The 12,973-nt window shown below is 43.6% G+C and overlaps 2 protein-coding genes across 5 annotated transcripts; both read left to right on the top strand.

Moving 5' to 3' along the window:
- The first annotated feature begins 39 nt into the window (after positions 1–39).
- LOC106604859 (uncharacterized) lies at positions 40–5,834 on the top strand. 2 transcript variants are annotated; one of them, XM_014199930.3, is made up of 5 exons: positions 40–695; positions 1,260–1,613; positions 1,755–1,894; positions 2,103–2,160; positions 2,253–5,834. In XM_014199930.3, the coding sequence occupies exons 2-5, from the start codon at positions 1,337–1,339 to the stop codon at positions 3,539–3,541; spliced, it is 1,764 nt and encodes a 587-aa protein (XP_014055405.1). In that variant the 5' UTR covers positions 40–695; positions 1,260–1,336; the 3' UTR covers positions 3,542–5,834. The 2 variants fall into 2 exon arrangements, with proteins under 2 accessions (XP_014055405.1, XP_014055403.1); XM_014199928.3 differs by having other exon boundaries at positions 2,100–2,160.
- Positions 5,835–7,888: 2,054 nt separating this feature from the next.
- LOC106604862 (uncharacterized) lies at positions 7,889–10,919 on the top strand. 3 transcript variants are annotated; one of them, XM_082975210.1, is made up of 5 exons: positions 7,889–8,194; positions 8,442–8,896; positions 8,991–9,115; positions 9,302–9,422; positions 9,616–10,919. In XM_082975210.1, exons 2-5 carry the CDS (start codon positions 8,599–8,601, stop codon positions 10,404–10,406), a joined length of 1,335 nt encoding a protein of 444 aa, XP_082831336.1. In that variant the 5' UTR covers positions 7,889–8,194; positions 8,442–8,598; the 3' UTR covers positions 10,407–10,919. The 3 variants fall into 3 exon arrangements, with proteins under 3 accessions (XP_082831336.1, XP_014055411.1, XP_014055410.1); XM_014199936.3 differs by having other exon boundaries at positions 7,890–8,194; positions 8,567–8,896; positions 9,278–9,422; XM_014199935.3 differs by having other exon boundaries at positions 7,890–8,194; positions 9,278–9,422.
- Positions 10,920–12,973: the final 2,054 nt, after the last annotated feature.

The following is a 12,973-nucleotide window of genomic DNA, read 5'->3' as shown; positions in this document are numbered from 1 at the left end:
ATGAATCAAGACTTCTTACTGAAATTTCCTTCCGTTCATTTTTTAAGTGGAGAGTCTCTAGATTTAAGTTGCCTCTAACCAGTGATTTAGGATAAACTAAACCTAACCCCATCCTGAGCAGTGATTATAGGAAGTGGAAAGCAAAACTGACCCTAGATCAGTGTCACAGAGGTAAAGGGCTGTCCATTTTTGGTTGTGCCAGAGCTAGGACCAATTTAGCAGGAAAAATGGTTTAATGCAGGCCACAATGTTGATACCTGCCATTGAACAGTTCTGGTGTTATGAGACTGATGGTTTCTTGACACAGATGATTTGTTTACATAACAGGTTAGGAAAATGGTTAGGCGTAGATACAACGCTACAGTTGTCAACAACCATTGTACCCGGCGAACAAGCCACAGACCAATTGCGAGCATCAATGGGTGTCAACTTGATATCAAGAAACGCCTTTATCAGAAAACGCCCCTAATTGCGGTCTGCCAACGCAACATCGAAATCCTTAGGTAAAATCGCGAGGATAGGTCGCCAAAGCGAGGAAGTCCACATGGAAAAATGGTGGCTATTCGAGTAGAGTTTGCATTACAGCGGACAGTTCAACAACAGTAAACATTGTTATTGCATTCTACATACGTTGAAGATATACACAACGACAAATTCAACGGAGTCCGATGTTTTAGGGACCGTTGTTTTTGCAGGTTTGTGTTTTCCGTTATAGCCATCAATGTGACATTCTTCGCTGCCATGTTTACTTTTCGCGCGCGGATTCTCCTCTAGCTGTGCATATTCCAGCGTGTTGTGTTCAACTTGCTCGTCTGTAAGCAATGCATAAAGCTTTGTGAATGATGGCAACCTTATAAACAGTATACCATGCAAGTATAGACGTATTTTATACAGTTAACTAGATAGCTAGCTATTGTGACATGGCATCTTACATCGTTTATGCTAGTTAGCCCACAATGTCTTCATCTGAGTCGAGTAAGTTACTTGAATGTTAAATAAAAAGTATTTGAAGTTTGTAACTAGATGACAAAAACATCCCATTACTAGCACCTGCTGCAAGACCGCTTTGATCACTAGTCAACTATTACTCAGCATCTGTCTTTTTAGTTTGAAACAGCTTTATCTACCGACTTTATTTAGTTAAATAAACACCCCAAATACTTCACCTTGCCTTGGATACATTACAGCGGTGGTCTACTGTATGTAACTAACTATACCACCTTGCCTGTGGCCTTGACATGATTCTTCTTTATTGACAGTTTAGCATCCAGCTGGTGCAGCTGGGTGACTTCACACAGACCTGAGTCAGGCGGAGGCAGAGCCACTTAAACCAGAAATGTCGGAGAAGGTGCAGAAGGCCTTCAGGGTGCAGCTGTCCTCTGTCATGGACTCCCTGCTCACTGCTGCCGTGTGTGAGATCGCCAAGATCTTTGAGGGCAGTCTGAATGAGCAGCAGGAGGAGTTGACACAGAAAGGAGACGAGATCTCTGCATTGATGGAGAAGCTGAAGCAGGCAGAGAGGAGGTTGAAGGAGGGAGCAAAAGGAGGAGAGGACCCGGACAATACCTCTGGACAAACAGTCTCTTCCGTGACGGCAATTTCTGAGACAGAAGGTAAGTTGATAATGCATAGACATAGCAACATCATTTCAGGGCTTGTGGACTGTGGAGATATGCATGTTTTCTCTCCCAGTTGGTGTCAGCTGAGCTCTATTATGTTTCTCGTTAAATTTGTATCTTTGGGTTTCTATGCAGTACCCGATTGGTGCGAGCCCCTTCAGTCAGAAGATTCCTTAATTCCGCCCTCAAAGATCAAAAAGGAAAATGACTGGTCATGTGTGGACCTGCGACCACTGAGTGTGTCTCTATGGCGCATCCCTAACATCAAAATAGAGGTCAGTGACCGGTCCGGTGTAGGAAACCTGAATAAATAAACAGACGGTCATTATGCACACCCGAATGTAGCCAATGGGCTGAACAAAATAAGTGGCTTCTGTTTAGAATTAGGTTAAATGTCTGCTTTATTCGTACTTTGGTGGTGTATTTGGTTGCGATCAGAGACATGATACTCTTATCATATTCATTATGAGTGTGTTTTAGCAGGCTGAAGATTTTGATAACCACCTGCTGACGGCCCTAGCCAGGAGTCCTCCACGAAAAGGTAAGAGTAAATCATCCTTGGCCCTCGTAATTGTAATTCAGCTCCTGGTGCAGGACATCACTGACTCCACGCTTTTTGCTCCTATTTTGCAGGGTTGGCTGCGGAGTGGTTGTTAAACAGACAGTTAAGAGACTTGCCTGAACTGAGTGCGACCGGGTCAGGGTACAGTCGTGTTTCAGTGGGTCGGGGCCAGGGGCTGAGGAAGACCCATGGTCGTATGCTGAGCATGTTCGAACAAGAAAACCCTGAACCCCAGAGCAACCCGGAACCCCAGAGCAACGACCTATCAAACAAGTATGTCTTAAGTCACCACACAAGACAAGGAAAAGATAGTGACTTACAAAACAAACACAGTGAGGGGAGTCAAGGGAAAATGAGTGACGTAGTGAAGAAGGTAGGAAGGAGAAGAAAGCATTTCAAAATGGAACCTGATGCGGACGGACAAGCGGTAATCAGTGGAACTGACAAGAGTTTCAGCTGCAAATACTGTGGGAAGGGCTTTGGCCGTGAGTTTGGTCTTTCTGTGCACATGAGGTCTCATAAAAAGGTGAAAATCAAGGGAACATACAAATGTCCTAAGTGTCCCAAAAAGTTTCAGTACCCAAGTGCTCTTAGTGGGCACACACGGGGCAGCCACGAGAAGGGGAAACCTTGCTCCAGCGTCAAAGAAATTTCAGACTCAGTCAAGTACGAAGTGAAACCCCTCTCCCCCAGCAGAGCCAAGCCTACTTCCTGCGACAACAAACCTCTCTCTGCCAGCAAGGCTAAACCTATCTCCCCGAAAGACAAACCCGTGTCCCCAAACAATAACGCTGGCACGCCCAAAGAAAGCGGCACACATCCAAAAGTGTATTCTTGTTACGTTTGCCATAAGAAATACACTTCTGCACATTCCCTGCGGGACCATGGGCGTATTCACACAGGTGAGAGGCCATACCCTTGTAACCAGTGTGGGCAGAGGTTCCGTGTAAAGCAGTTCCTGATATTACACTTGCGTAAAGCCCATGCGGACGTGTACGGAGGTGAGGAGAGCAGCGGAGACCTCTCCTGGACTGCACCAGTGGAGGAACCCATGGCAAACAGTGCAGAGCAGCAACCTGCCATCAAGTCAAAAGGTGAAGATGATCTACGAGCAAACGGCAACCTGAAGCAAATGACAGAAACAGACGGCCTGTTCCAATGCACAGTGTGTAAAATGCTGCTAAATTCACAGATTAGCCTCGTTCAACACATCCGCATCCATACAGGTGAGAAACCACTGAGCTGCGAAGTGTGGCAAAAAATTCCGCTGCCATCCCGTCTTGATCAGCCACTGGAGGTTCGCCCACCCGGGGAAGAAGTACTGGTGTGTGAAGCAATTAGAGACGATGGCAGAACTTAATAGACATTTGCTACAAGTTCACCAGTTCAAGAAACAGATCCCGCTGTCTTCGCTGTAGCAGGACTTTCCACAACACTAATTACCTTAGGATCCACTAAGAAACTGTCCATGCCTGAGTCCACATGGCTCCGCCCAGTCAAATTGGAGTATTCAGTAGGGCTGGGGGTCAACTCCAATTACATTCAGGAGATACATTTGTTACTTCTATTTGCAGTTAAATTTGGGATTTGAAAAGTGCTGTTCATTTTCAACAAAGGTTTTTGTAATCATTGACTGATGAAAAAGGAATTGACCCCAAACCTAGTGCCCCCGCGAACTAACATGATGCTGAGAGAGGATGAAGAAAGAGAACTCAACTTGATATGGTGATCAGTCAGTTGTCTTGTGGGTAACTTAGCAGGTTCTCAGCTGATCACTTTTATCTTTTTTTTTTTATGTCAGTGCCAGACAGGTTTATGATTTTGATTTGAAAAGTCTTGGCATGGTTTTTGTTTGATGTTTTTGTTCCATGTAAATGTGTCTATTGATTTATATTCTGTATTATGACAAATGTAACATTAATTGTACTGTATATTCCCCCTGTTAAGAAAATCACAGGGCAGAGAAGACCCATGTTTCTATCTCTTCTGATAATATGTTTGCTCTAACTGCTTTTTTAAAAACAGAAATAAAATCTGACTACTGGAGGTTGGCATTTTTTAATAAGGCATACTCCAATTACGGTTTTCAATGATTACCAAGATTCTTAGTGACCTTTTTATGAATTACAATGATTTTACTTTTTTTTATTTTTTTATTTACTTTATTTAACTAGGCAAGTCAGTTAAGAACAAATTATTTTCCATCTACTTGCCATTCTCTGGCCACTCTCAACATTTCCTCTGCCAAGTTCTCTGAAGTGTGGCTGTCGCTGAACTCAAAGCGGTCCAGAAGACGGCTAGAAAAATCTTCAATGAAGTGACATGTAACTGATATGTAAGAAGTGGTTCCCCTGGACTCTCCAGCAGTCAGTGGTAAGGCAAACTGCAGTAGCTTTTTGGACTCTTTCCCACACTGAAGCCTGTGTGCTCTCGTACAGTTGTGGAATAAGAGCCGACTCGTTCGCAACCGACCCATCAATAGGACAGACTGTTTGTTCCCACACTCTCTATTGGTTACACGGACTTTTGGACTCCCATCCTATTCTAACCACCGCTCGCTGGCTTTGTATTCATGTTACCTGATGAAATTGCTGTATAATATGATCTTGTTGCCATCTAATGCACATTCAAATGTCATAAATCAACACTGCAGAGGTCTCCCTATCCCCTGTCGTGCCTTGATTGTATTACTGTTGATGATATCTGTAAATGTGCATGTTCACCCTGGCCCATCTACTGTTGCTAGCCCCAACTCTGACTTGTGCTCTGTTATCTGCTTCACTGATTTCTGCTCTTGTAAAAGCCTGGGTTTTCTGCACGTTAACACTAGAAGCTTATTACCTAAAATGGATCAATTGAAAGTGTGGGTTCACAGCTTCAATCCAGATGTGTTGGTCATTACTGAGACGTGGTTAAGAAAGACTGCTTTGAATACTGATGTTAAACCTTCTGGTTATAACCTTTTTCGGCAAGACAGATCTTTCAAAGGTGGGGGAGTGGCAGTCTTTACCAAGGATCACCTTCAGTGCTCGTTTGTCTCCACAAAGTCTGTCCCCAAACAATTTGATTTGCTGGTTTAAGCATTAAACTTTCAAATAGCTCTTCGTTGACTGTTGCTGGGTGCTATCGTCCTCCATCGGCACCGGCCTGTACCCTACCTGCCCTAAGCTCTCTCCTGGCCACTTACACTAAGTCTGAATTTGTCCTGCTAGGTGACCTGAACTGGGACATGCGTAAACCACCTGACCAAGTCCTAAAGCAATGGGACTCCCTAAATCTTTCTCAGTTTATTACCAATCCCACAAGGTATGACTCCAAACACCCAGAAAAGGCTACTCTCCTCAATGTTATCCTCACAAATAATCCTGATAGGTATCAGTCTGGTGTTTTCTGTAATGACCTTAGTGATCACTGTTTTACAGCCTGTGTTCGTAATGGCTGCTCAATGAAATTACCTGTCCTGATTTGTCATAGACGTGCTAAAAACACTTTCATGAGCAAGCCTTCCCTCTTGACCTGGCCTCTGTAAATTGGTACAGAATCAGCTTGATCCCATCTGTCGAAGACGTTTGAACCTTCTTTTTGATATTTTCAGTAGTACTGTTAACATGCCCCCATAAAGAAAATTTAAATTAAAACATGTTCAGCCACTGGTTCGACTGTGATCTTGCAGAGTTACTCCACCTTAAGAATTGCATTCGGCAAAATGCTCAACACACGCATACTCAAGCTGACTGGCTCTCGTTCAGGCAAATGAGAAATAAGTGCACTCAGGTTATCCGGAAGGCCAAAGTTAGTTACTTTAAGCAGTTCTCTCTCTGTGGGTCTAAATGTTGAAGCGGTTTCTTGAATCAAAGGATGCCATCGTCTCTACCCTGGCCATTGTCAATGCACCTGTTGATGCTCTGACCCAAGAGGAATGGGAGGTGGTGGAGGAGGTGTGCAGAGTCCTGGAACCCTTTGAGAAGGTCACTGTGGAGATCAGTGGAGAGAGGTACAGTAAGCAGTTATTACTACATCATTATTTAATCCAGTATTATATATGTATATGAGCAGTAGATGCGAATGTAGTATCAGTAGACAAAACACGAACCTGAACAAATAAGTTACTGTTCTCTCTTTTCAGCTGTGTGACAGCCTCAATAATGATACTCCTGTGTAAGGGTCTGCAGCGAATCACAGCTAGCCTCCAGAGAGAAGCAAATGTGACCACAGGACATGTGACAGAGTTGATGGACACCATATGTTCATCAATGGACAGAAAGTTCCATAGAATGGAATATAATCACATACTATCAGAAACCGCTGCACTTGACCCCAGGTTTAAGAAGTTAGCCTTCAGCGATGCTAGAGCGACTGACGAGGCTCTTAAAAGAATAACCTCAGCAGCAGGGAGGGACAGCCCCAGCAGTCAACTGGCTCAGGCACCAGGGCAACAGAAAGAAGAGGGATCAGATGGAGCAGAAGCACCAGCAGTAGTGCCACAAATGTCTGCTGTTTGGATGCTGTTTGACGAGAGAGCAACTGGGGATGCAGCACGAAGGAATCCCTCAGCAGATGCCATAACGGAGGTCCAATCCTATTTGGAGGATCTGCAGATCCTCTGAGCTGGTGGAAGAACAAGGCCTCTGTCTACCCACGGCTTACTAAAGTCATGACAGGGAGACTGCATAGTGGCCACATCCATTCCCTCTGAGAGGGTCTCCTCGAAAATGGGACAAATAATTACTGAGAGAAGAAACCGCATTAGCCCCTCAAAAGTGAGGCAGCTTGCATTTCTGAATGCAAATCTACCATAAAAGCAAAATATGGTCAGCATTGCTGTGTGCTGCTGGTTATAACATGGCAATAAAGAAGAGAGAGAAAAGAGGGACCAGTTTAATGTTTTAAGCGGGATGCTGCAGTTTTGCACATTGTTATTTATTTTTCTTTATGGTGCAATATTCTATTATGTTGTTCAGATTTGTATTTGTTTTTAATTGTTACATTTATATGCACTTTGTTTATATACATTAAAAAGTTATACTTTAAATGCACATGCGTAATAGCATCCTTTTTTGCATTTATTTCAATTTGTGGGATGCTGCAGTTCTGCAAATTGTTATTTATTTTTCTTTGATATGGTGCAATATTCTATTATGCTGTTAAGATTGTATTCATTTTGAATGGTTAGATTTATACGCACTTTGTTTATATACATTAAAAATTTATACTTTTATCATTTTAATAGCATTATTTTTCATAACAAACCAATGCAATTTTTAAATACATTGTGGTTAAGGTAGAGTATGATTTCATTTAATAATTTAATTAGAATTGTTTTAACACCAATCATAGTCAAACTATCGCAAACTGTTTGACTTGAAAAAATACAAAACATATTTTGTTTTAAAGAGCCGTCTCTTTTTGGTGAGCTGATCCGAACGAGCCGGCTCACTGAAAAGAGCCAGGATGCCCATCACTAATCCCACTGTTAGGTAAACAAGAAGGTTTGTGATTGCACAAACATTGCCAGTAAAAACCTCAATAACAAATATGAAATGTTCCCCGTTTGCTTGGTCATTAATTATTATTTCAAGCCATTGGATCTTCAGGTTGATGTGTCGTTTCTGTTTTGTCAATGTGCAGTATAGCTCCATACTCTGGTCACCTTTGGTTCCACTGCTATTCATCTCCCGTCACCCGTTTAGTGAACTACGAGAAACTGAAATCACGCTATCGCGAGAATGAGAATCAACATGGCTTGCTTCCATAGATTTCGCTAGCCATTTTAATCAATAGAAACATTTTGAATTCTGCAAATTTGAGTTGTCTACTCAAATTCCAAATGACTCGGCTACTACAGCAAGTACTGTAGCTACATGTAGAAGTTGCTCTTATAGGTTTCTTGCATGTCTGTTAACGAGTTAGCTAGATAACGTTAGCTGAGCCTGCCATCCAGAGCTAACCTTGTTTAGCCATCCAACGTTAGCTTGATTCGCCTGGTTGCAGTCTTCACAGTGCTTGTTTTGTGGTAAGTGTCATCTTTTATTATTAGCATGTAGACTGGATGCTAGTGGTCTAGCTATCTAACGAGAAGAGGTTCTGGACGGGTGTTGGCTACTTGGCTATGTAGCTAACGTTTGCTAGGTCGTTATGCTTCCGACTGGCTCAGAACAAGATTATTGTGGTGGAGAGGAGACAGACGCAGGTTGACTCCCACATCACTGTATGTCAGAGGGTCAAATCTTTGTAAAATACTGCTGCGTCTTCTACCTTAGTGACCTCCTCCTCTTAACCACGCACCTGGGTAGCACACCCCACCTGATTGACAGCACAGAAGTCCTCCTCTCCTTGAGTCTCGGTGTAACCATCCGCCCTATCTATCTACCCCTGGTTCTTCCAGAGCAGGGGGTAAGGGACACCACTATCGCTACGATGCTGGACTCTGTGAGGAATGCTTTCCACGCCCAGCTAGCCACCGTCATGGACTCTCTTCTGGCGGCGGCGGTGTGTGAGATAGCCAAGATCTTCGAGAGCAGTCTGTGTGAGCAGCAGGAAGAGCTGATGCAGAGAGGAGAGGAGATCACAGCCCTGAGGGGGAGGCTGGAGCGGGCAGAGAGGAGGCTGAAGAAGGAAGGAGATGGAGGAGATGGCCTACTGGATGTGATAGAAGGACCAGCAAGGAAAATAGGAGGAGAAGACAGCCCAAGGCAGCAGTCTGAACCTAGAGCTGGTAAGAGAATCAGATGTGTCTCTTGTAATGATTTTAGGAACATTTATTTTGAAACGAACACTAAACTACTGTCTGTCCTACTCCGTCTGTGTAGGTTCAAGCTGGGAGTCAGATGCCGCCTCTGAGACCCCCCCACTGGTCCAAGACAGGGGGTGTAAGGAGCCCCCCAGGATGAAAAAGGAGGAGACAGAGCTGGAGGGGAATTCCATCAAAGAAGAGGTCAGTCACAGTCATTCTCTAACATGATAAGAATGTCTGTCTTTCAGTCTTGTTACTGAGATAGTCATGTTGAGTTGTATTTTCAAAGATTAACTATTCAAATGCTTTTAACATTGCAATGATGCTAGCCCCCAAATTAACTTTTTTATTTTCTTCCTTCAGCTTAAACATTGCCCTCTTCCACAGTTTGGGGAGTCCCACCCTGCCCCTGTGGAGGGGAAGGGACAAGGGCCAGGGGGGAGCTGTGTTGCTGGGGGCCAGAGGCTGGGAGACCCCCTGTCTGATACACCAGGGACCAAGGCAAAGTGTAAGGACTTTTAACCTTTAACCAATCAATCTGCACATTTGTGCTTTAGATCAAGTGAACCTCTGTTGCATTGGGCTTATGTCTGCAAACGTGGAGTAATTATAGATGTAATTATTGTGGAGTTGTTGGTTTGTATGTTTTGTCTTCCATTCTTGATGTTTCTTTAAATATCTCTGTTCCTATCTCTTGCTAGTATCCCATTGGGAGGGAGACCATAGACCTCTTCAGAGCCAGAGCTCCACTTCCTTCTTTCAAGAACCCCGGGTTGGACATTTTTCCCCCAGACCTGACCACAGGTCTCCTGGGCTTGACCCCTGGGCGAGTGCGGTTCCTCTAGACCTTCAGGATCCTAGCTTCCTGGACCAGAGCCCAGACCAGGTACTAGAGCAGAGAGAGCCCCGACAGTCACAGGACCAAACCAACCAATCCCAGAGAGGCCTGAGACCAAGAGACGACAGAGGGAGGGGCCTAGTTCATCAGAACCGCTGGTCATTGGCTTCCAAGGACCCAATCAGGCCACACCCCAACACACACACACACGCTCACAAACATGCACATGGTCACGCACACACACTTGGCGGGGCAAGACCCTACACCTGCCCATACTGCGGCAAGAGCTTCAGCTACCCATCCCACCAGCGCAGGCACCTGCTGCGCCACACAGGTGTGAGGATGTACCCCTGCTTGGTATGCGACAAGAGCTTCCTAACTCCGTCAGAGCTCACAGTGCACACCCGCGTCCACACAGGGGAGAGGCCATTTGGCTGCACCCAGTGTGGGAAGCGTTTTGCCCGCAGCGGGAACCTCCGGGCCCACCAGCGAGATGTCCACCTGGGGAAGAGACCCTTCGTCTGCCAGGAGTGTGGCAAGCGGTTCGCCCACAGGGGCAACCTGAGGGTGCACCACCAGAGGGTACACCCGGGCCTGCCATACCATGAGGATGAGTATGACCAGGATGGCATCGCTCTCCCCTCTACTGGGTAAAGGGTCAGGATAACAGGGTCAAATTCAGTAGGCGTTAATGGGAGAATATATTTTAAGATGGAAAATGAGTGTTCCTATTTAGCATCTTTGTCTTACGTGAATTAAGCCTGCCCTGTAACTCTCTTTGCATTTTGAACGAATGTCCCGTAGGAATGACTTTACCTGTCGAGAGACAATGTTGAAGAGACAGGAAATTGAGAGGCAGAGAAAGAAAAGCAGCACTCCCTACAAAGACGAATAGGGGGTATTTCTAAGTGTTACATCATTTCAAAGGATGGCTTACCTGAAGTTGTTTTTATACTGAGAGGAACGGTGCTTTGTTGTTCTTTAACCCTTTAGTTACTGTACATGGTTGTGTATGTTAGCAACAGTGATACAAGTACACGCTGATTATGTGTGGTATGATATCATAACGTTCCCTATTTCGTCTCAGTGCTGTTCATCCTCCGTGTACTGTTCATATAAAGTAATTAACCATAATAAAACAAGGTGTATTTATGGTCAATCTTAAAATGATGATACAGTATCTTATTTCTGAATATGCTTTCTTTGGTCCTTAAGGTCAGGGTGTTTGTCAAAGGGAGAGAGGAAAAGCAGGAAGAAGATATTGGTTTCTGGGTACGTGCAGTACCATTGATTGCCACTAGAGAGCATTCTTACTGCTGTATTCTCCATTTTAAATGCTTAGAAATCGAATCAAAATGTATTTGTCACATGCGCTGAATACAACAGGTGTAGACCTTACCGTGAAATGCTTACTTACGAGCCCCCAACAATGTGTTTTAAAAAAGGAAGTAAGAACAATTTGCTCAACTAAAGGAAAAATATTAACAATAACAAGGCTATATTCAAGGTGTACCGGTACTGAGTCAATGTGCAGGGGTACCGGTTAGTCAAGGCAATATGTCATATGTATGTAGGTAAGGGTAAAGTAACTATACACAAATAATGATCAGAGTGTAGTAGCAGCGTGTGTGTGTACAGTAAAAGTCAAAAGTTTGGACACACCTTTTCATTCGAGGGTTTTTCTTTATTTTTACTATTGTCTATATTGTACAATAAAAGGGAAGACATCAAAACTATGAAATGACACATGGAATCATGTAGTAACCAAAAAAGTAGATTTTTAATTTGAGATTCTTCAAAGTAGCCACCCTTTGCCTTGATGACAGCTTTGCACAGTCTTGGCATTCTCTCAACCAGCTTCATGAGGCATTCATCAGGAATGCATTTCAATTAACAGGTGTGCCTTGTTAAAAGTTAATTTGTGGGATTTCTTTCCTTCTTAATGCGTTTGAGCCAATCAGTTGTGTTGTGACAAGGTAGGAGTGGTATACAGAAGATGGCCCTATTTGGTAAAAGACTAAGTCCATATTATGGCAAGAACAGCTCAAGTAAGCAAAGAGAAACAACAGTCCATCATTACCTTCAGACATGGTCAGTCAATACAGAAGATGTCAGGAACTTTGAAAGTTTCTTCAAGTGCAGTCGCAAAAACCCATCAAGCGCTATCATGAAACTGGCTCTCATGAGGACCGCCACAGGAAAGGAAGACCCACAGTTACCTCTGCTGCAGAGGATAAGTTCATTAGAGTTACCAGCCTCAGAAATTGCAGCCCAAATAAATGCTTCACAGAGTTCAAGTAACAGACACATCTCAACATCAACTGCTCAGAGGAGACAGTGTGAATCAGGCCTTCGTGGTCAAACTGCTGCAAAGAAACCACTACCAAAGGACACCAATAAGAAAAGGAGACTTGCTTGGGCCAAGAAACACGAGCAATGGACTTTAGACCGGTGGAAATCTGTCCTTTGGTCTGATGAGTCCAAATGAACGATTTTTGGTTCCAACCGCCATGTCTTTATGAGACACAGAGTAGGTGAATGGATGATCTCCGCATGTGTGATTCCCACCAGTGGTGGAAAAAGTACCCAATTCTCACACTTGAGTAAAAGTAAAGATACCTTAAAAGAAAATGACTCAAGTAAAAGTCACCCAGTGAAATACTACTTGAGTAATAGTATTTGGTTTTAAATGTACTTAAGTATCAAAAGTAAAAGAATAAATCATTTAAAATGTATTATATTAAGCAAACCAGACACCATTTTCCATTTTTTTTAATGGATAGCCAGGGGCACAAAATTCCCAAACGAAGCATCAGAGGCAGTAAGGATGACCAGGGATGTTCTCTTGATACGTGTGTCAATTAGACAATTTTCCTGTCTTGCTAAGCATTGAAAATGTAAAGAGTACTTTTGAGTGTCAGGGAAAATGTAAGGGGTAAAAAGTACATTATTTTCTTTAGGAATGTAGTGAAGTAAAAGTAGTCAAAAATGTAAATTATAAAGTACAGATACACCAAAAAACTACTTAAGTAGTACTTTAAAGTATTTTACTTAAGTACTTTATACCACTGGTTCCCACCGTGAAGCATGGAGCAGGACGTGTGATGGGATGGGGGTGCTTTGCTGCTGACACTGTCTGTGATGTATTTAGGCCTTGATTTGTTCATTGCATAGAGATTGAGGACTCTAGTGCCCAAAAGACCGTTTTAGCATGGGCAGCA

The sequence above is a fragment of the Salmo salar genome, chromosome 05 (genome assembly GCF_965601325.2).
Source record: "Salmo salar chromosome 05, fSalSal1, whole genome shotgun sequence".
NCBI lineage: Eukaryota > Metazoa > Chordata > Actinopteri > Salmoniformes > Salmonidae > Salmo > Salmo salar.
This window is presented reverse-complemented; position numbering and strand designations above follow the sequence as displayed.